Below are 23,301 nucleotides of genomic sequence, written 5' to 3'. Positions count from 1 at the left end.
CCTCCAAATTGAAATGAAACACTAAGAGAAAAGGAAATTCAAAGGGACCACATTCTTTAGTTTGCTAGCCAAACTATGGAATTAAATACCGAAGGGAATAAGAACGACAGAAGATCACCTAACCTTCAGAAAACTACTGAAAACCTGGCTATTAAAGTCACTGAGACAAGCATAAAAACAGGCACCTCCCACAACTCCTACCCATACCCAAGGCACAAATGGGGCAGTTCAAACCCTGTAACCAACAATAAAACAACCATACATTACTAAATACTAACCACTCCTGCTCCTCACTCCTTTCCTGCATACCTCCATGCACCACACATGCCCATATGGGGTAGCCTTGCTACACTCAAAACACACTAGCCACACATCCGCCACTAGAACAAACTGCCACAAATAACAAACCAGACACTGGTTGTTGCCCCTCTGGACAAAATAATCCATTGCACACAATCAAAGCACACTCAGAAAGCCGACACGCACAGACGTCAGTTTCCCCTGGTCCTGCAAGAACCAACAGAAGAGCACAACCTCCTTCCTATCCCTCTTCCCTCAATAACCTACACCACCCACATTCTTACAGAGCCACATGAGTGCCTGGAGACCATGCAAATGGTAGTGGTACGCAGTGCAATACCGGGCTTTAAGATATGGTATGTTATGTTGATTTGTACCAACATGAACAACACACCGTAAGATACCCTTAGCATTAAATAGACAAGTTATTTGACATAAAAGATGTAATTTATTGCTCATACACTTTTAATTAAGAACCATACTGTTCATTTAACAAAGCGCATAAGTACTGAACACAATATTTACTTTATAGAGAAAACCTGCTCAACATAATAATTGCCAGTACATAACCCTCAAACATTCATATCATAACCACAATCACCATATTCATTCCCACATATCTACAAACCACCTTAAATAAAAAAACATCATTCTAACCTGATTGAACATTTTATACTTTAGGTCCCATAAAGGACCCAGTGTGTCACACCCTTAACTATGTATGCACACCTATCTCTTTAAGTTCAACCTGCCTTGTTATTAATTGCCTATTCTCAGGTTATCAATAATTAATAACTCCCATCAAAAGAGCAGGGACTTTGATGAAACCAATGTTCATTTGCATCGTATCAAGATACTGATTTGTGCCAACATAACCTATGTCTTTAAATCCGGCATTCATAACTGATCCTCCAACTACTGCGGAAAGTGAACCTCTGCATGAACTAGTCTACTAGCGTTCTAAAACATGCCTTCTAACCTTTTAGAGCAGCCACCCCACCACATTTCCTTTCTTTCAGGAAATCACTGGGCAGACAAGGACAATGAAAGAAATTGTTTTATAGAACTCTTCCCAGAAGATGATTGCATTTAAGCAAAACCACCTATTTCAGGAGAGGAATCTTTCCTTCAACCATACTCTGTTGAGTGTCCGAGATTAAACTATGCTCAGTTTACAGCACTGCAAAGCTTAGATGACATAGGTGAAAACGTAGATGGTACAAAGCTGGGTGTGTACAGAGCTATATCGGCAAGTACCTTTTGGTGTAGTCCAATACAGGCATTCCAACAGCTTATTTAAAACCTTGTCTTTCTACAAGGAGCTACAGTGGTAGCCCAAATAGTCCCATAGAAGGTGATGGAAACATTGTAGTGCCACCAGCTCAGCTCCAAGATACTTGCTTTGACATAGTGCATTTCTACAATGAACACCTTCGTTTTATCAGACATGATGAACAAATCGTTTTTTGTTACTTATAGTTTGAATGGCTATACCAGTTATCATTTGCAATGATAATCAGCAAACTTTAATAGTAGTAATTACTTTATTATATGTGGCAGGGTCAGGGACTGGAGCCTATGAAGGGGGAACAGAGACCTCCCGAAACCTGGGACCGGTGTCCCACCAAACCAAAAGCTGGAGTCATCCAAGAGGTGGAGGGTGGGAGTTGGGTTGGGGCGGTGGAGGGTGTTTGTGGACCTTGAAAATCTCATGTGCCTTGAATGTTGATGTGGGCACCATCTACTGTCACACAATGCCTCCCAGTACTGTTCCTGGCCAGAGTTCTCTTCTGTCTTTTTCAGAATAGCAACTCCCAGAATGCACCCTGGACCCTGACCAGAGCCAGAAGAACGTAATTGAACATGGGAATGGCAGGAACTATGATTTTTCTTGCCAAACAGATGAAACACACAACACCCAATCTACTAACCCTAAATGGACCCCAGGTGAATGGTGGGGCAAGAATAAACAAACTGAGAAGGGACTTGAGGGGAGCGGGGGAGACACAGAATCCTGCCCCTCCCCACAGACCCTTCCCCTTCCTCCAAACCATATTGGAAGTAAAACGCACCAGCACATGAAGAAAACCACAAAGAAAACAAGCAGCCTGAGCACATGGCTGCTAACCTGCAATTGAGAACAGGGTGGGGCAAAGAGGGTTTTAAAAACTTTGCACCTCTGTAACCCAGCCTCTCGGAAAATAATACACAGATTGGCTCAGCTCAGATGTAGTTTACATTAGATAGTAGGTGTTATTAATTGCTGGTTTATAGGGAAGCCTGGTTAGGGTTGAGAGAGCTCATTAGTGAACCTTGCTGAAACTTAACAAGTGAAAGCAAACAATTTCTTTGTGAAATAAAGACCCTTGAACCGTTCTTTAGAGTCTGGGAGTTAGTACTGCCATCCATGTAAACCATGATGGTTAGAAAGTCCACACATGCTTTGTGCTGGGCGTTTCTTCATGGCTGAGCAGTGCACTGTGAACACAATGCATAATAAAGAATGTGTTTCCATGGTAGGTGTTAAGCAGGATAGTTCAGCCCTGTGGACAGATTCTGAGAAAGCACCGTATTTTGATGAACTGGGCCGAACCACTAATGTGTAGTGTGATGAATCTAGTGAGATCATCCCTGAGACCTCGGTATGGGCATCCCCTCATATGGCCAGGGGAAGGCGGCAGCTACCAGATCCTGACCCTGGGGGCGATATTATGCACGAGGATCACGTGGGAGGGGACTCCTATCAGGGGGAATTGGTGACCTTGTTAACTCATGAGTCCCCTATTCTTCCTGAAGCATTCATGGCATATTGTAAAATAGAACAAACCAATGTAACTGCTGTGCAATCTATTATGGACTTCAGGGCCCATAATTCATGTGGTACTGGGCAGAGGGAGAAGGGCTTAGAGTTATTAAGGATCAAAGGTGCTATTAACCAGAATGTGTGGCCTAGTTGTTGCAGAGCAAGACACCTGAGCAGGACATTTAAACTCAGGAATGAGTTGCAGCTAGGGGAGAGGAGAGATGCGGGAGAAGTAGTAAAGGCAGTCCAGAGTGCTGTGATTGCACAGAAGAAAGTGCGCCAGTTGGTGCCGATGCGAGAAGTGAAGGCATACAACAGTGCAGAGTGTGCACAGCAGGAAGCAGCATCAAAAGGAGGAGTCCATCTGAGAGGGTAAACATGCTCCCAAACCAACGTGTGGTGCTTCAATGTGCGAGAGGTCGCAGAGGATCAATTAAGCTGTCAGAGCTCCAGGGAAAAACCAGGCAGTCTGCCGAAGGTACGCGAGAGCTGGCAACACAGTGGCCGGGATGCAGATGGGTCCGCCGCAACAACCGTCAACGAAGCGGAGACGCCAAAGAAGACCACTGAGTTTGCCTCAAGTCAAAGGTGACCCTGCGGCGCTCCGAGCAGGACAGTTGACGGTAAACAGTAATTTTGAGTGCTGACCAAATAAAATACAGAAGCAACAAGGGCACAACTTCCCTTATACAGGACACCAACTGGAGTAGACCTGTAACCCACCTTACCAAGAGGCTCTAAAGAAACCATACAGAGGTGGAAAGGGTGCACACCCCCTTACATGGTACACCAAGTGGGGGAAACTTGTAGAGGCTGTAAAAAAGTAGTTAAGCAGCAACTTGGGCACTATTCTCCTTTGTTGAGTTTCCAGTTTGGGGAAACTTGGAACCCACATTGCCAAGAGAAGGACATTTGTTTTACCAAGAAGGACACTGTGTGAAACAACAACTGTTTTGAATTATGAGCACGTGTTTGGGAAAGTGACATTTAATTTGTCAGGTGAAAGGATGCAGTGAATGGAAAATACCTTTTTGTGTAACGCTAAGTAGAACTTTATTGAATCAGAACTTTACCAAGGATGCATGTCCCAGTACAGAGTTGGGTGATACAAAACCCGACAGATTGACGCCTCCACTTTCACCCAGTACAAAATCTCTCTACTTTACAATCTAACAATCTACTGTGACCTTCAAAACAAAAAACAAACATCGCCAGGAAGACCCAAGCAGCATGTATCAGCTTGCAGTCTAAGCTCCCCACACCCTTACCCTCCTGAGTTTCAGAACAGTTTTCCGGGCCCTGATCATCTCCAACTAAGTCCCAGATTCCCAATAGCCCCCTCTGAAAGCCGTGCAGCACTCAGGTGCATGCCTTATCACTGGACTAAAACGGCAACCAAATTACCCCCATCATCAAAGCATCAACAGTTGCATGAATGACAGCCCTTGGGTGAGAATTCTTTTGGAACCAAATCACATCTTTGATTTTAAAATCACTGTGCTCAAAGTAATTTCAGGACAGAAAAAGTAAACAAACTCATGAATACAAATGCCTGCAGATTCTCGATGCAATGCCAGATGGCTTGAATGGATACCACAGCTTTGAGTCACTGATCAGCTTAACAAACTCTTTCCACCCAATGAGATTCAAGGGTCACACTTTCCATCAATTATTGTAAGGCTCTTCTGTGACATGTGACTGACACAGCCAGCCCCACTATCCTCCAAAACAGGGGTCTGCATCCTTTGGCTCTCCAGATGTTTTGGACTAAATGGGAGTTGTAGTCCAAAACATCTGGAGAGCCAAAGGATGCAGACCCCCTGCTCTAAAGGGAATGGTTTGGTGCCACACTCACTGGAACCTAGCCGTATTCATGCAATGAAAAACTTTGGTAAAGGGACGTTATGGTTAAGTTGCACTAATAAAAACATATGAAATTCAGTAAAAAAACATTGTTAAAAGGACGTTATAGTTACAAGTAAAATCGAAAAACCCCTGAAATTCGCCAGTTATGGTAAGTTAAGCAACCATAACTCACGCCACTACCGTGCACTGCTAAGAATAACACCCAGGACATCAAAGATGACATCACAAATATCATTGATGACATCACTGATACACACATACATATATATGTGTATGCGTGTGCTTTAATGGAACAGCCATACTGTAAAAACTACTGGACAGATTTTCTCCAAATAAGGACCATGTTGGGCGAAAAGGGCAATAAATGTCTTTTGCTAGTTTGCAGTAAACCCATCCAGTAGTTTTTAAATTATTTGACGTAGATGGAATGCCACCAAACGTGTATAGCTCTCCTATGGTGCTTTGCACCAGAGTGTTTTTTTTTGTTACTCTATGCAAGCGATTCCCACAGGAATACCGAGGGAAGCCGAAAATGAGAAGTGCTCAACATGATATTCGAAGGAGGAAAAATTGAGTGCTAATTTCAGGCGACCAGTAGGGAGGGCAAAAGATCAGTACATGTGCAGTTGGGGACTTTGGGGTGGGCAGCCAGTTCTGGGGAGAACATTTTCTGTTTACTGCAGGAACCTTGCAAGATTAGTGCAATAATGTCGTAAGATGTGATTGGAAAAAGTTGCATGCATCGAAGAGTATAAGGGGGGAAAATACACATGGAAAGGACTTAGAAAAGTGGAGAGGGGGCACATAGTGAGTGCCAGTGAGGACAGGGAGCACTTTTTTAAATGTTTGAGCGTTTTCCACCGTAATTGTCAAATGTTCCCTGCTGCTGAAATCACCCTTTATTATTGCAGGAATGATTTCAGCTGTAATAAGCTGCTTGTTATCATGGTAATGAAAAGGGATGGAGGGGAGTAAGCAATAGACTATCCCTAAAACTTAATCAAATCCGACCAATCATGTCCTACATGAGCTTAGTCAATGGGCCTCATTATGAGTACAGAGGAAGCCATGCCCTTAATAAGGGCATGGCTGCCTCCATACCGGGTCCCAGTACCGGGTTCTTTCAATGAGGAATAACCGGGTCATTCCGACTTTGGAGGAACCCATCCCCATTCCCATTAGCGCCCCCATAGGGCTCAATGGGAATGGGGAGATAGCTAATAACGGCCCGTTATTAGCTCCCTGTTCCCCTCGCGGGTACAGCTAAGGACGCCTGGTTTTACCAGGCGTCCTTACTGGGTCCCGCAAAGGGAACCTCGTAATTGCGCATCCCGTAATGAACTGTGCCGGTCCCGTACCTCGTAATGAGGCCCAATGTCTTTTAAACTTTCAAAGAGGTGCGATCGACTGCATTGGCTATGGCAAAAGGGTAGTGGAGCCTGAGACTGCAGTCCATGGATGTAGGACATGATTGGTCGGATTTGATTAAGTGTTAGGGATAGGAGTTTGGCCTCGGCTGGTAGACCAGTGGCCTGACATTTTTTAAGTCAGTGTTGCAACATGGACAGTAGCCACGGCTGAAGGTCATGGCAAACCCCTGCCCACCCCCAAGAAAAATCTAGCTTAACAACACCCTTACAATTAATTGTAAACACTTTAGTAAGGCCAGAGTTAAGGTAAGCTGATTTATTGCAACAAAACTCTATAACTTAAGTGGATATGGGAAGTGAGGACCATCTTAACATGGTGATCCTCTTCCTGCGCAAAGCTTATGAGTACATATACGATGTCACTGAAGGGATGACATGTTCCTGTTAATGTTAAAGGATATTTGTACTGCGCGTTATCACCACCGGAGTGGTCCCCTGGTGCTCTGACGGGTATGAAAAGGGAAGGGGGTGGGCAAATCGAGTTTGTGGGATAAGCTGGAAAAGTGAAAGAGAGCAGTGATGTGCTGTTGGCGGCGACAGCCCGGTAACACCGTTGGCTGGGCTTGCAGTGTTTCTGGTCGGTAGTCGTTGTGTGCTGTTGTGCGAGTTTTTGTGGTTTGTTTTGTTTTTGCAGTGTAGTGAAGTTCGTGTAGTGAAGTTCGTGCGGATTGTTGTTTTGAAGGCTTGTGGTTGTGTTTAGTTAGAGTTTGAGAGGTGCATGCAGAGGGGTGAAGTTGTTAGTGGATTGGTTAATTGGAATTGCTGTCTGGAGGCGAGGCTCTAAACTTCTGTATTCTCTCCAGGTGCCATCATTCACAACTGCATCCGGTCTAGGCCCATGCCAATGACCACAATTTAGTTCAAGTGTGACGAGTGCTAACATTTACACAACTCTATTCAGGTATGATACCTGGTTGCAATTATGGAGCGGGTGAGGTTGTTGGCTGGAGTTTGCTAGGGATATTGATTTCTGTCGTCATGGGTGTTGCTCATGTCCTATTCGACCTAGCATAGTCTCTCTTGTTGTAGTAGGAGTTTCCTTTAGTCGGTTCTAGATGTTGTAAGTGTCATCCTAAATTCTGTCATCCTGTTCTTTGTGTTTCCCGTTTGATAGTTTAGCCTTTTCAATTTGAGTCTCTGATGTTGAAGAGCCAGGTTTTTAGTATTTTTCTGAATTGTAAGTGATCTTTGGTGTTTCTCATTTCTTTTGGGATGTTGTTCCAGGTTTTTGCGGCTAGGTGGGAGAAGGAGGAGCCCCCAAGTTTTTTCTTAAGGTATGGTTTTTGTTCCAGGTGGATTTCGTTGCTTGATCTGAGGAGTCTCGTTGGCTTGTAGATTATTTTCTTTTTTTAGGAATTCAGCTCCCTGTCCGCTGATTGCCCTGTGTGTTATGCACATTGTTTTGAAGGTGATACGATGTTTGGCTGGGAGCCAATGCTGTGTTTTTAGTTCTGGAGTGATGTGGTCTCTTCTGGATAGTTTCAGGAGGAGTCTGGCTGCTGTATTTTCGATCAGTTCTAGTTTCTTCAGGAGGTATTCTGGCACCCCGAGATAGAGGCTGTTTGCATAGTCGATTCTTGACATGATGAGGGCGACGATTGTGGGTGTTTTGTGGGTGAAGGAGAGGAAAGGTAAGATTCTTCTTGTCGTGTGAAGGAGGAAGAGGTATTTCTTGATTATTGCATTTGTTTATGGTTCTAAGGTTAGGGTGTTGTCCATCAGGACTCCCAGATGTTTTACTACCTTAGATGGTATAGGTGCGGTTCCCATTTCCGTTGGCCATGGAATGTAGGTGTTCTCTTAGTTTTCGGATATAATCATGATTTCTGTCTTTCCTTGGTTGATTTTCCAGTTGTTGGCGTTCATCCAGTTAAAGACTTCTTTTAGACACTCGATTAGGGTTGAGTGATCAGCTTGAGTGTCTTCGATTTTGTAGATGATTTGAGTGTCATCTGTGTAGTTGTAGCATGTCATTTTGGATTTTTTGAAGATTCTAATTACTGGAGTCTGGTAGATGTTGAAGTACAGTGGTGATAGTGAGGACCTGTGTGGTACTCCAGTCCTTAACTCGTGGGGTGGATTTGAAGGGTTTTATCCATATGGTTTCTGTTCTGTCTGCTAGGAATGATTTCATACAGAGTAGTGCCATGTCTGTTATGCCTATGCCTATGTCTTCTAGTGTTTCGGTTACGGTGTCATGTTTTACTGTGTCGAAGGCTGCGGAGAGGTCGAGCAGAATCAGGGCTGAGGTCGTGTTGGAGTCTGCGTTTGTTTTTAGTTCGTCCCAGATGGAAAATAGTTTTTGTTTTATTCGTATTTATATAGCGCACAACAGCCCGAGGACATCGTGGCACTTGTTACAGTACAAAGCTTAGTTACTTAGTTACATGGTCATTAGCAATATATATACAGGTTGCAATATAGTTACATGGTCATTAGCAGTATATGCACAGGTTACAATATAGTTAATTACATTTTGTGTTATATTACAATATACATGGCAGAAGTGGAGGAGGCAGTCCTCCACCTGCTAGTTGAGGAGAGTGGCCTTGAGGTTGTTGCGGAAGACAGAGATGGAAGTTTCAGCTCTAAGGGTGGCAGAGTGCGAGTTCCAGAGTTTTGGTGCAATATAGGAGAAGCCTAGACCTCCCGCTGTGGCTCTCTTTATGCGTGGTATGTGTAGCTGGTTGGTGTACTGAGCTCTGCTGGGGCGAGTGGATGTGGTCCTTGATATTGCTTCAGATAGGTATGCTGGAGCGGTTTTGTTGATGTACCTGTGAGTGATGGTGAGGATTTTCAGAGTAATATGGTCTTTGACCTTGAGCCACCGGGCTTCACGTCTGGCGTGGGATATATGGTCTCTTCTACGGATGCTCATGGCGGCTCTGAGGGCATTGTTTTGTGTGATTTGCAGTCTGAATGTTTTTGGCAGAGGTGCCAGCTAGAAGGGCGTTGCAATAATCGAGTTTGGCTCCTATAGTTGCTTTAGCTATGGCCAAGCGGTTGGGGGTGGATAAGTAGGGTTTAATGGCATTGATGAGTTTGGTGCTGAACGCTGATGCAAAGGCTATGGTGCTGACGTGTTTGGTCATCAATAGATTTGCATCAATGTGAACACCTAGAGTCTTGACAGAGGATGATACGGAGATGGTTGAGTTGTCTATGTTGAAGTTGTTGTATTGGGGGCTTAGTTTAGATAATGTGTTTGACTGGCCCACAATGAGAATTTCAGTCTTCTCCCCGTTAAGACAGAGGCCATTGATTGCCGTCCAAGCTTGGATAGTGGCATAGATGTTGTGAAGGGCCATGGCGTCTTGGTGATAGAGTCCAGATAGGGGTAAAAGTACTTGAGTGTCGTCTGCATAGTTTGTATATGCAACACCCATGGAGTCAAGTAGGTCGAAGAGGGGTTTTGTGAAGAGGTTATAGAGGGTGGGGGCTGTACAAGATCCTTGGGGGACACCGCAGTTTATAGTGGTAGAATCTGCGTTAGCTGTGTCGGAGTAGACCTTCATGGCTCTTCCTTCAAGGAAGGAAGTGATCCAGGATGCTGCTTGATTAGAGAAATGGGCTGCATGGGTGAGGTGGGTGGTGCGTGTTTGGTGATCTACCAGGTCAAAAGCAGCTGATAGATCAAGGAGGAGGAGCAAGGCAGGTTTGCCTTTGTCCATGATCTGTGAGATTTGATTTTTTAGGTCTAATAAGGCGGATCCTGTTCCATGCCCGACACGGAAGCCAGATTGTCTTTTGCCTAGTATGGAGTTAGCTTCTATGTATGATTGGATCTGGATGTGAGCTGCTTTGTCCAGGATTTTTAGGAGGAACGGGACTGTCGTTATCGGTCTGCAGTTGTTAGGTTGCGCTGGGTCAAGTGTGGCCTTTTTTAGAAGTGGCCGCACCCAGGCTTCCTTGAGATTGTTTGGGACAGTTCCTGTTTGGAAAGATGCGTTAATGAAGGCAGTAATCAGGGGTGCTAGGTCATTGGCGCATACCTTGATGATTTTGGGAGGGCAAATGTCTGCTTTGCAGCGGGATGGTTTGAGGTTTTTGATGAGATTAAGGACCTCCGGTTCAGTGACGTTTCTGAAGGCGAATTGAGCGTGATTGAGATTACTACGCTTGTCTTGTGTAGGGCGGTTGGTTTTTTGGTTTGGGAGGGCTTTGCAGTGGTTTTGGATTTTGTTCTGGAGGAGTTTTTTGTTGAGCATGGTGGACTGAATGCTGGCACACCAGGCTTTGTCTTTAGTTATCTCGTCAGCGGTAGCCGGAGGAGTGAATAATTCATTAAAGATTGCGAATAGTTCTTTAGCTTGGGAGTTGGCCTTTGAGATCCTATCATTGAAGGAGTTGGATTTTGCTGCTAAGATGGCTTTTTTGTATTGGAGGGCTGTTTGTTTGAAGAGGCTCTTATTTAGATCACTCGGATCCGTTTGCCAGTTTTTTAGCGACTGGCGCTTTTGAGCTCTGAGGGTTTGGAGTTCTTCCGAGAACCAAGAGCTGCAGGGAAATTATTTTTTTTCCTCCTTACTTTCAAGTGGGGCTATAGAGTTTATGGCATTGGTGAGAGTATCATTGAAGATAGCTGATAGTATATTTGGGTCCTGAGAGAAAGGTGGTGCTTGGCAGGGGCATTTAAGGTGGGGACGCAAGTTGTCTGCGTTGGGTTTTTTAGAACTTCTTATTGCGGCAGGTGGTGCGTGGGTGAGAGTCTTAGGTTTAGGGTTGGTTGGGATGAGGAATTCGATGCATGTGTGGTCCGTCCAAGGAAGGGCGGTGTGTGAGGTAATGTTGGATGCACAGTTGTGATCCATGACCCAGTAAAGGGTGCTGCCTTTGGGGTGAGTAGGGGTGAGGACTCTTTGGGAGAAACCTAAGTCTGCGAGTTCTTTAGCTAGGGTTGCGGCAGATTTATCCTTAGGATCATTGTATCCTAAATTTAAGTCTCCTAATAGAAGGATTTTGGAAGACTTTTTAATGTTGTTGCTGAGTCAATGGGAGAGGTGCTCTTGGAAGTCAGCTTGGAGTCCGGGAGGTCTGTATAGGATGTGGATGTTGATTAGATTATTGGGGGAGACCGTAAGCTTGGCTGATAGGATATCAGCATTACCACCCCATGTACTATGGTCTGCTAATCTGATGGATAGTGAGTCTTTGTGGATAAGGGCGACTCCCCCTCCAATCTTATCACATCTATCTTGCCTAAGGATGGTGTAGCCTGTGCTGTTTCTGTTCCTCTTGCGGGTCTGAAACCGACTTGTGCTTGGTCTAGCAGGTGGTGTTTTTCTACATGTTCTTGGGTTCATTTGTATACATAAGTTTCAAGGAGTTTTGCTGGGTATGGAATGTTTCAAATCGGTCTGTAGTTGGGGAGGTCTTCTGCGTCGACACTTGTGTTTTTTAAAAGCTGTTTGATATATGCTGATTTGAAGGTTCTTGGTACAGTTCCTGTTGCTAGTGAGAGATTTAGGAGGTTTCTGTAGTATTCTGATGGCGTTCCTTGTGCGAGTATTGATTTGTAGATGTCAGGGGGGGCAGGGATCCATCAGTGATCCTGCTTTCTTGCTGTGTTTTACCAGCAAAACTAATGCCTCGCTTATATTTCAGGAAAGTTTTTCGAGTTTGTGCTGTGTTTCTGTGTTAGGTCCGGTTGGTTGGTCGGTTTTGTATGATTTGTCAGAGATCGTTGATTTTGTTCTTGGAAGTAGTCTCCCAAGTAGTTGCAAAGTTTCTTTGAGGGGGTTGGAGTGTTGTCGCAGCCGGGTGGGTTTCTCATTTCTTTAAAGATGTTGAACATTTCTTTTTGTGTGTTGGTGGCGTTGGTGATTCTGTCATCATAAGGCCTTCTCTTCGCCTTTTGCGTTTCCTTCTTGTATGCTCGAATTTGTTTCTGGAACAGTATTTTCTTGTCTAGGTTGTATTCTTTCCTCCATTCCAGCTCTGTTTTCTTGTCCTTTTTCATGGTGCTTAGTAGTGGGGTGAACCATTTTGCCATTGCCCTTTTTTTTGAGGGGGTGAATGGTTTTTCCGGGGGGATGTTTCCAATTGTATCAGCAATCCATTTGTCCAGTAGCTCCACTTTCCCGTTTAGGTCAGCCAGCTCTAGTTCTGTAGTTGAGGGTTTAGTCCTCTCCAGTTGTTCGAATAGGTTGCTTGCTTTGACGGTTTTTCAGTTTCTTTTTGTGGTGGTTGTGAGTTTGGGGGGCTGAATGTGGCCTTGAGTAGTTGGTAGTCTGATCACGAATGGGATGATGAGATGGTTGCTCCACAGAATTTGTATCGGTGGTGCCGTGGTGATAAGTTTTTCCTTGGCGGAAATTGCGTCAAGGGTGTGTCCTGCCGAGTGTGTTGCCCCTTTGACCAGCTGTTGTAGTTTCATGGTTGTAAGTTGTCCAATCAGTGAGTTTTGGGAGTTGGCGTGTCTTTCTTCAAACCAGATGTTGAAGACCCCCAGGATAATTAGATGTTCGTGCTTGATGGCTATGTTGGTGATGGCTTCTATGAAGTTATCGACAAAGGTTGCATCGTATGTCGGTGGTCTGTACACCAGGATGAATGTGATGTTGGTTTTTGGATTCGCTGATAGGTGTAGGACCATGGTTTTGCAGTTGATGTTGAGCGGTTTGTCTGGTTTTTATTTTCAGGTGTCCTTTGAATGCTATTGCGAGGCCTCGTCCTTTTTTTATTTTTCCTGTTTACTTGAAGTCATTTGAAGTTGGTTGGGCGGCAGCTTTGAACTGTGATTTTTGTAGTTGTCGTCCAGCCATGTTTCTGTGATGAATAGGATGTCAATGCCGTTGTCATAGAGAAGTTCAAAGATCTCTGTTGAGTGTTTTGACATGGATCTTGCATTTATTAGGTTGCAGTGGAGTCTAAAGATGTAGTTTGGTTTGGGCTTTATTGTTAGAGTTGTCTTCTGACCGGTGTTAAGGTTTCCTGCCAGGTCGATCTCTAGTTGAGGTGTTGCTACAGGTGCGTCTGTGTCATCCAAAAGTTCTTCCAGGTTCAGTCTTGGGTTTTTGTTTTCATCAGGTTCTTCTTCAAAAGGTTGTGGGTGTCGAGTGGAGGTTCCTCTTGTTTTGGTAATGTACAGTGTTAATGCGTTGATTGTTTGTTATTTCTAGCGTTATCTGTTCTTCTGCATGGTTGTGTTTGGTTGTCTAATGTTGTTGATTTGCGCGTTGGGTTGGTTTATTCTGGTGACCGGCTGTTTGTGAGGTATGGAGTTAGGTAGAGGGATTTCTCTCTCCTCTCGGCGTTGGTTCGGTTGTCGTTAATGTATGTGGGAGTGTGTTCTGCAGTTGAGTGTCTTTGGTGGTTTTCAGGTGTGTTTGTTCTTTCTCCTCTTTTTCTTTCCCTCAGTCCAGGTCATTTGTGCAGAATTTTGAGCTAGAGAGTTGTTTTGGTCTTTATATTGTTTGTTGATGGCGAGTAGGTTCTTTGCTTTGGTCCGGCTGTCTTGTGGTGTAATACTGGGTGTAGTTAATAATCTGCTACAAGTTAGGGCTCTGTCTGTAGGTGGTCTTGTCAGCTGGTATTGCTGGCTTGTTCAGTCGCTGTCTTGAGTGTGGTAGGGGGGGTTTGTTAGGGTTATATTGTTAGGTCTTTTCAGTGGCTGTCCTTAATGTGCGTTTCCCTGGACAGGGTTCACTGCAGTGAGCCAACTATGTAGTGTTAGGTAGGATATAGCTAGTAACTACAGAATTGTCCTAATTGGCGTAACTGACAATCACTGTGTCTTCTCATGAGGCGCAAGCCCCTAATCATAGTATCGCTCCACAATAATCAGCCAGTGATCTCTGTCTCACTCCACAGTGATGCTCTCTAGATGTGAGTTGGTCAGTCGCATATGAGCGTCCTGTATAGTGGGAGAGAGGCCTATAGCCAACAGTACAGTTTGAAATGGGCACCGCTAGATTTGAGCGTCCTGTATATTGGGAGAGAGGCCTGCAATTAACAATGCAATTTGAAATAGGGCACAGCTAGACTTGAGCGCCGTGCACAGTGGGAGAGAGGCCCACAATCAACAATGCAATTTGAATGCCAGGCAATGCAATTTGAAATAGGGCACAGCTATACTTTAGCGTCCCTCATAGTGGGAGAGAGGCCTAAAATCAACAATGCAATTTGAATGCCAGGAAATGCAATTTGAAATAGGGCACAGCTAGATTTGAGCGTCCTGTATAGTGGGAGAGAGGCCTACAATCAACAATGGAATTTGAAAGCGGGCACATCTAGATTTGAGCATCCTGTATAGTGGGGGAGAGGCCTATACCTGACCGATCAGATGGGTGTAGTGCTAAACACAGCTAGGTTTGAGACAAGTGAACCAATGATTACAATACCAAACACCGCTAGACCCGAGAGTCCTGTGTAGCGGTAGAGAGGCCTACCCTAACGGATCAAATGGGCGTTGTACTAAACACCGCTAGGTTGGAGACACAGGTGACCAAATGATTACACTACTTAACACAGCCAGGTTTAATAGTGTGAGGTTGAGGGAGGCAGCAGAGGTATTAATTATTATTAAGGTGTTTTAGATGGGTTTGATAAGTGGTTAGGCTTCCAGGGTAGAGTAATTGCTCTACTCCCCACCTAGACCACTCCCATTGTACTGGTCCTGGTCATTGCTGGTTGACAACTGGCTACTGGCTTCCCCTGCGGACACTGGCGTACATGATATGGAGCCCGTCTGTTGGAGCTGCCCTTTGACTTGGGGCCCTTTGCTGCAGGGGCTGCCGGGCAGGGGGCTGTCCTGGGGTGTTTGTTATGACTGCATAGAGCACCTATCGGGTTGCGAGGGGGGAGCGGGAGGTGGGCAGGGAGGACCAGGAGTGTCTTTCCTCCAAATACTCACCTGGTCAGAAGGTCGCAGAACAGGGTGAGCTCCGAGCACAGCGGGCCGATAGGCCTTGTGCACTAGGTGCGATGCACCATTCGGGGACGGCGGGCGGGAGGTGGCGAGCAACAAGGAAATGGACGTGGGTCAGGGGACGGGTTGCAAGGGCTGCGCGCCAGGGCAGGGGGCCCCTATCCAGCCTAAAAAACGGGGAGGGAGAGGCCCAGGAGGGTCTTTCCTCCAAACACTCACCTGGTCAGAAGGTCACAGAACAGGGTGAGCTCCGAGCACAGCGGCCCGATAGGCCTTGTGCACTAGGTGCGATGCACCATTCAGGGACGGTGGGCGGGCGGTCAGCGGGAGGTGGCGAGCAACAAGGAAATGGACGCGGGACATACAAAATTACATCACCTAAAGAGAGGGGCACTGTTAGCCAATGGTAATCTAAAAAGCGTTAATTAGGCTAACAAAGTTGTTTACTTGCATGTTTTCATGATCTTCAGATCACTTGCAAAGGAGCAAGGGAGTATAAAATAGTTACCAACAAATTAAAAAGTAAAATCCATATTTAAAATGTTGGAACTATCAACATTAATGTTTAATCTATTAGCAAAACTAAAATTACCATTCACAGTGAAAATAAAATAGAAACTTTACAATAACTTTTAAAGGCTGCCTTAGATCTGGCGTAGAGTCTGCTCTAAAGCTATAACACCTGCTAGCTGATATCCATAACTCCTCTTCTCTGACAATTGTCATATTGAAGCTTAAACCCCTCCTGTTTCTGTTGACTTACCGGGGCCAAGAGAAATCTCTGACATTGACATTTATATAGCGCACACACAACCAATCAAGATGGTAGTAAGGGCTTAAGGTGCACACTTTTAATAATGCATGTTTTTTTTCATAATTTCCTTTTCAAACAAATTGCTTTTCTGTTTTTCATTGTATTTCATGCCTTTGCAGTTTATTTTTGTACCTAATATTAGTGGTATGCTTTGCTGTTTCAGGAGCTGTCTAAAAGTGATGAGGAAAAAAATAGACTGACTGAAGAAGTTTTTTCCAAAACCGATGAAAACCAAAAGCTGGAAACAATGTTGAATCACATAGAGCAGGAGAAACACAGAATGTCAAAGAAAGCTGAAAGGCTGGCATCTACCGGTAAATTATTGGCATGTGCTCGTAGTAGCCTGAATACTTTTAAATCTTAATAGGTAGTTTACAAGTGCGTTAATTCTCTATGCTGCGTTCCATTGTTACCAATGGAGCCATTAACTATGTGTATTCAGCTTTTGGAACCAGATAGGTTAGGGATTACTTATTAAATATAAAATAGGCCACAAATCAAGTACAAACCACTCCGAAAATACATTAAAAAATCATTTCTTTTTACTAGTGATGTGAACCAGTGGCCTTGTCAGTTCCAGCATCACGCTCCCAATTCTTCTGTCCGTAAAGGTGTTCGCAATGGAGTGATACTTTGCTAGCGTAAAACACTGCCAGCTCTGGCTCTGCTAAGTTGATTTGCTAGGCCTGGTGCCACCTTCACCCACTCCCAGCTGCAACAGGGCACAGGAGCAGCACAATAGCAGGCTCCAAGATGGAGAGCCCCAAAAGTGCAACCTCCCCAAAGCACTTGAAAGATAGCTCCCCCACTTGTGGTATGCTAAAAGGCATTTTTGACAGCAGAAGACAATGCTCCAAAAAAAGTACATCCCTAAATGCAGGATGTGTTCATTGGCGACTCGGGCCTTTGACATTAGTCATGTTCCAGTTGGAAAAGTCTGAGCTTGCTGGAGAAGAGGTAAGTCTTTGCCATTGTCACACTGTACATGCTGCATTTTGTGTGAGTTGGCATCTGAAGAGATCAGACTACTGAGGGGTGATTAGTTTCATGTCTGCAAACCTAACATCAGATTATCACATGTTAAGAAATTATGAATTGTGTTAATTGCCCCCGAAAAGCAACCTTTGAGCATTTATGCTTGGAAATGCGCAGTGGAACTGATGCCATTGAATGAGCTGCTACAATACACAGTTTCTTATCACCATCCTGAACCTATTTAGTGTTTTATATATTGCAGGTTAATAGGAAGAGTAACTCTTTGCTGTGATACTGTTTTGCAACTTGGGTCAGTGGTTTTATGCCTGCCACTGTAATGAGGAAACCTCCCTCTGTTGCAATTGTCAGCTTCTGCTGGGTTAGTGGGCTTAAGTTAAATGCAAAACATTGAGTCTTCAGTTCCTTGCCTCAGCAATATTCAAAATTGTATTTCACTACGTTTCTTTTTAGTTCAGAATGTTGCACGATATCGCGCTGCTAAAAAAAAATGTTTGCTTACTTAGGATATTGAACTCAGAACTCCATTCACTGCTGTAAAGTTAGAATTGAGAAATGATTGCTGCTGCCGACTATACGCGCAAAGGCTCTCTAATCTACTGTTTTTTTTTTCTCTCAGATTGTCTTCCGGACGAAATGCGAGTCATGCATGCACGCCTACGCCTTTAGGTCCTTCCCTCGAGCGCGCCCGACATCGAACCTCTCGCGCTTACAACGAACGAAAAAGAAACTCTAGTAATTATGCTTAAACTGTTAAACTATGAACCGCATCAAGTTAGTGTGTTAATCTAGACTACGGCATCGCTCGACCGTTCACCTCAGTTAGTATGTGTTACACGCGTATCAAAAGACTGCAGCTTGACGTTCAGGCTCTCTGCTTGCTACGCCGTGTAACTTTTGTAAATGCATTGAACACTCTTCCCCTTTGACGATAACACTCTAAGTCTTTTCCTTGAAATAACTGCACTTAAACATTTCACAAACTTGTCTTTTTTTCAGAAAACAAACTTAAAACTTCTGAAAATGAAAGTGCACTTAGCTTTTTTTTCTTCAGTCACTGCTAGCTTGACTTCTCTTCTTCCTAGGGCGGCGATGCTTCAGAGGATTTCTGGATCTTGCACCTTCTCTATATTAATACTCGTATAGGTATTCTTTGGTTACTTTCTCAAAATGAAAGCTACTAGTTCTATGGAGGGTTTTAAATACTTTAATTACTGGGGCTAAAAAGGTTGTGACCTGCTCTGATGAATACTAGAATGCAAGGCAGTTTAGAATTCATTCTGAAAAGGATTCCAAACTACCTCACTACCAGCCTTAGCTAATCAATGCTGCTGAACTGAGCCTCCATCTTGCCCTGGGTAAACAAAGGCTTCCTGAGAGGAACATTAGGGAATAACCACAGTCGCAGATACCCATGCCATCACCACCAGAAAATGGCACTCACCCTCAGTTACCAGCCCAAACCTTAGACACCCACCTCCCTTTCGCATACAAAAAGAATGTCTTAAACATGAATAATGAGGGACCCTGACACTAGCAGCTCGTTGAAGGTAACCACCATGTATTTTAAAATGGCGAGTGAAAAAGAATGAGTACTGGTCGTTGCTGCTTCGCGGAATGCTCTGAACGTCATTAATCATTTCAGCGTTGACGTCCTGGATCCACGCACACACACGTTAGTGTGTCCTTTCCTCGAGAGGCTTACTGAAGACACTACTGCACTGGACGAAATCCCTGATGCACTGCCCGCTCCACCCTCATATTAGGTAAACAACAATGTCCTCATTGAGCGCATAGGTTAGTTTTGATTTGCATCGGTACCTCATGCAATGATTAATTTGTTAACACGCGCATGTGACTGGCAAAGAGAACATTTTCTGAAGTACTTAGCAACGTCACAAACTTCCATAAACATTTTGCTGCTAACACTGAAAACTTAGGTAGTTTTTTCAATGACATAACCAATCGCCTTTTCAGGCTAACTATATTACATCTGACCTCTTCACAAACCTTTTATCAGCCAAATGTTTTAATTTTCTTAAATTAAAATCTGAACGTTCACTTAATGAACTTTCTGCTGAGTTGCCTTTGCCTTCTTGCTACTGTCTTTTCTGGTTACTATCTTAGATCTTCTGTGGTTCTTCTTCTGTAATTTATTAGAGCTCTGATTGCTGTGACCTGAACTGGCTGTAGTCTGAATGAAAGGCAGTTTAGAATCTTTTGCAAGATTCCAAACTGCATCACAGCAATTTCCCAGCCAATCACTGCGACATGCCACTAGCTCCATCGTGGACTAGGAAGACAGCAGATTCCTGGAAATAAGTTAAGAAACAAGACCAAGCCAGGAAGCTCAGACTACCAATGCAGACTCAATGGGCAGCACAACCCATGCGCCTCATGCCTGCTTTGAATCCCCTTTGAATCCCCTGACCCTTATTCTACATGGAATAGACAGGGGCACTCTGACAATGTCTCGCTTCCCCAGACTTATAAATCTGTTCAACAGTTGGTGGGGGTGGGGGATGTCTCCCCTCCCCTAGCCCTTCTCAGGCTTACAATGGAGTTTCGTGGGGTCCCAGACCCTGGCTGGCAGCCCTGGTTCCCTCTAACCAGGTCCTGTGATGAAGAATAATAGCCTGGATGTTTCCCAATCTGTACTGGGTCCCTGACGCTGGTGGGCAGACCTGGATCCCTCCCACCAGGTACTGCAACAACAACGAATGGCCTGGAGGCTTCCCAAGCTGTGGTGGGTGATACAGTCTTGGTTCACTAACTGCCAAGCACTGTAAGAATTGTTCAAGCAGTGCCTGTTCCCTTTTATTGGTGGTGTGTCCCAGACTTGCAAATCCGGCCTTACTCTGGCTTTTCCATGGCTTGGTCCACTCTGCTGCCAAACCGTACTACAGCTCTGTGTTTTTCTCTGCTTTCCTTGTATTTAGGTCCCAGGCCATCCTTTACGAATTGGGCTACAACTTGCTTGAGTCTGCACTGTCTGCCCCACTGTCAAGGTTCTAGGTAGTCGTGGTACAAGATCTAGGTTGGAAGTGAGGACACGCAGGGTTAATTGTAACAGTTTCAGGGGTTTGGGAGCAAAAGAAAATGCATACCAAGTTCCCTAACCTTTTAGTCCAGAGTTCTGCAGCAGTCTGTTCATAAGATGGAGGATTGGGCTCTAACCCAGGGCCAGATGGAGTTAACCCTTCAGTAACATTCCATAATGGAATATTAAGGACAGGTTGGAGGTGGACTATTTTTTTTCCAACTGCCTTTCATCCGAATTTTCATGAGAAGTCAGCTTTAGAGTCTGCTCCTATGAGGCCTACTTTTGGAAGGAGACCAGGACAGGAGTTTGAAGGTTTTAGAAGATCAGCAGCAGCATCTATTCACTGGTGGGAAGGCTACAATTTGAGCGCTAGCTTAAAGTTATTCAATATTAGAAATGTGTATTTGTTAAGGCAACGTTAATTACCAAGGCATATATTCAATTTATTTTAATATCTGAAAGTACAGTATAAATGAAGCGAGTTTGTGGAAAGAAATAACTTGCTGTAAAGAGCTAGGCAGAGTATTTTCACAATTAAGTCCTCTGAGCAGGAAACCTTAAGCAGTTAACGCTTCACGTGGCTGTGTGCAAAGTAAAGTAAAAGTGTTTCTGACAAGCTGTAGGTATTTCATTTAATTTAATGCTGGCAAACTAAATGTAATGAAAAAAAGAGTAAGAGAAGTTTTCACTTGAGGACTGCAAAGATAAGGAAGCAGACTTTACAGAAGAAAAGCAAGGTTATGTGTGCTTTAACAAGAGTGAAATTATAAGAGCTCATCTACTAAGAAAGTTGCACAGAAAGTTGAGAGGTGTTACCAAACAAGCACAAGAAGTGTACAGTGTGCTTCAAGGCCATCTACAGCAGAATTAAATCTGCTAAGCATTTGCAGAGGATACACAGGGAGGGAAGACAGAAAGGTTGGGTGACGACTCTTACGAAACGCTCCTTCTCGGTTTCCAGAAAGCATCAGGTCAGTAGTGATGTTGCAACTAGTCTGTAATAAGACTATTATTGGTTAACAGCACCGAAAACACCGCGGAGCGGAGTTGCGAGCTGAGTTGGGAGCAGTCTGCTGCAGTCCGCTGCATACGCGGAGTCGTAGCAGGATGGAGCCTGACGTGAGACCGCATCCAGTTTCCCACGCGTGGTCACCCCCCATGGGAAAGAAACTAAGAACTAAATCCGAATCGGCCGTGAAACCGGCAAGAACCGGCGCAGTGCAAAGGAGCACGGAGCGGATGGAAATCCTGACAGCGATCCAAAAGCACCTGCCTTCAGAGGGAACGGTGAGTGAACCTGTCATCTTAAACTCCCCCACTCCACCTTCACCTCCCTCTGAGTGAAACTTTTTCTGAAGGTGCTCACAAGGCTCGGCCGGAGAGGTCAAATCAAGGGTCGAGCAAGCATAGTGCCACGACTCCACCTGTATGTACTTCTATTATGGTGCCGTCCCCCACCCCGGGTGACCCTAAGAAAACACAAAGCAAACGTGATATCGATATCGATGCTGACGCATTTACACCTTCGGAAGCCCAGTCCCTAGCCGAGCCCTCAGGAAGAGTAGACCTCCTGGATCCTAGGACCTCCATCCCGACCGCTTCCGTGAGTCCAGGGGACACCGTTAGGGTGCGTCTGGAGACCACTGGTAAGGTGAGGTGGGAAAACGTGACGGGTGAAAAGGGGACGCCCGGCACGCGGACCACCGAGAGCCATGGAGTGGCGGATCAAAGGGAGACAACTGACATGAAGGAGCTCCAAATGCTAAAGGAAAAGGAAAACCTGCGGACGTGCACTCGTGAACCAAGCCATAAATCGGGTGGCGCCCCACATGCAAAAATGAGTACACAGTACGCTGATACAAATTCTGAGAGTGGTGAAGGAGCGAAGGGGGAAACCCAAAATCCCCAACAACCCCCGCTTAATGTACCACAAAAGGAAGGCCTAGATGGCTGCTATAAGGTCACTCGGGTAACTGCATTGATCCACGGAAATCCTAGTGCTGCATCACCCACTTTAAAACAAACAAAAAAAGCGACTAAACATCCCAAAAGACGATCAAACGAACGAAAGCGCTGCTCGGAGACAAACAGCAGCGAAACGGACTCAGACCTAGATACGGACTTAACTACAGTTACAGAAGAACAGATAAGACACGACGAGGCAGCGATCGAAGTGGACTCAGATACCGAAACTACAGAATCGGCTGACCTGATAAAGAAATCAAAGGTTGCATCAAATTCAGAAATCTTGGAAAAAGGGGAAATTAAAAGCTCAACCGACCACACCTTCTTAAAAATAGGAAGAAAGAGGGTACTCCAAGAAAGCAAAAAAACTGGTCACAAAAGATCAAAGTTCGTATCAGAGACGCCAGAAAAACGAGCAAAAAAGTACGAACTAGAAGAGAAACGCAACTAAAGGGGCCCTCCATCCCCCCAAATCAAAATTTCTTGAAGGCCTTCTTCACTCAACACCAAAAAAGAAAAATTTTAACAGAAGACGAAGTATCGGACGCAGACATGTTGGAAGCAGTAGGGGATCTCCCACAACCTCTTAAAGCGAGAAAATCTGTTTTCGACACAAATGACATCCAGAGACAGGAGCAGCAAAACGAAAATGCAAAAGTACAAAGTCTAAAAGACACGGAAGAGCTATTAAGAAACAATATAACAGCTGAGAATACGAATCAAGGCGCGAGGGAAAAACTGACAGCCTCTTTAATTAGCCAACCTACTTCCTACCCAAAGAAAGTAATTCAAGAGACGAAAAGCCAAGCAGAAAACCCGAGCAAGGGATCGGAGGTGGTTAAGGAAGTAGAAGGGCAGATCATTAGCGACACAAACTCAGAGAAAAACAAAGCAGTTGATGGGGAGCAGCGGGCGGCTTGGACAAGACCACATCTGTCGCTGGTCTCTCAAAACAAACCAGTCTCAGAGGTAAGGGACTTGCCCAAAACCCCTTGGGACCAGGTTTTAGTGAATAAGGGGCAAAGTAATCAAACCATGCTAAATGAAAACGGCCATAGCCCTCGACGAGACTCCTCATATAATGACCTCCAGGCAACTACACGAAGAAAGGAACAAATCCTGGCATCTCCAAAAAAGAGACGATTAAGTGACATAGCGGCAGCAATGCAAAAAGAGTTGCCGGGTAAAAAACCAGACATGATCGCTATCATGTCGGCT

At 44.7% G+C, this 23,301-nt stretch overlaps 1 protein-coding gene across 2 annotated transcripts in view; it reads left to right on the top strand.

The window, feature by feature from the left end:
• The window catches only part of CEP135 (centrosomal protein 135), a 642,577-nt gene that overhangs the window by 181,703 nt on the left and 437,573 nt on the right, over positions 1-23,301 (top strand). For both annotated transcript variants that reach the window (XM_069631620.1, XM_069631621.1), the window contains exon 10: positions 16,246-16,396. In XM_069631620.1, the coding sequence (XP_069487721.1) occupies positions 16,246-16,396 (151 nt within the window). The remainder of the gene's footprint in view (positions 1-16,245; positions 16,397-23,301) is intronic.

This window comes from Ambystoma mexicanum, chromosome 6q, assembly GCF_040938575.1.
Source record: "Ambystoma mexicanum isolate Mex_15411 chromosome 6q, UKY_AmexF1_1, whole genome shotgun sequence".
Lineage (NCBI taxonomy): Eukaryota > Metazoa > Chordata > Amphibia > Caudata > Ambystomatidae > Ambystoma > Ambystoma mexicanum.
The sequence above is the reverse complement of the archived record's forward strand: the minus strand, read 5'-3'. Positions and strand labels throughout refer to the sequence as shown.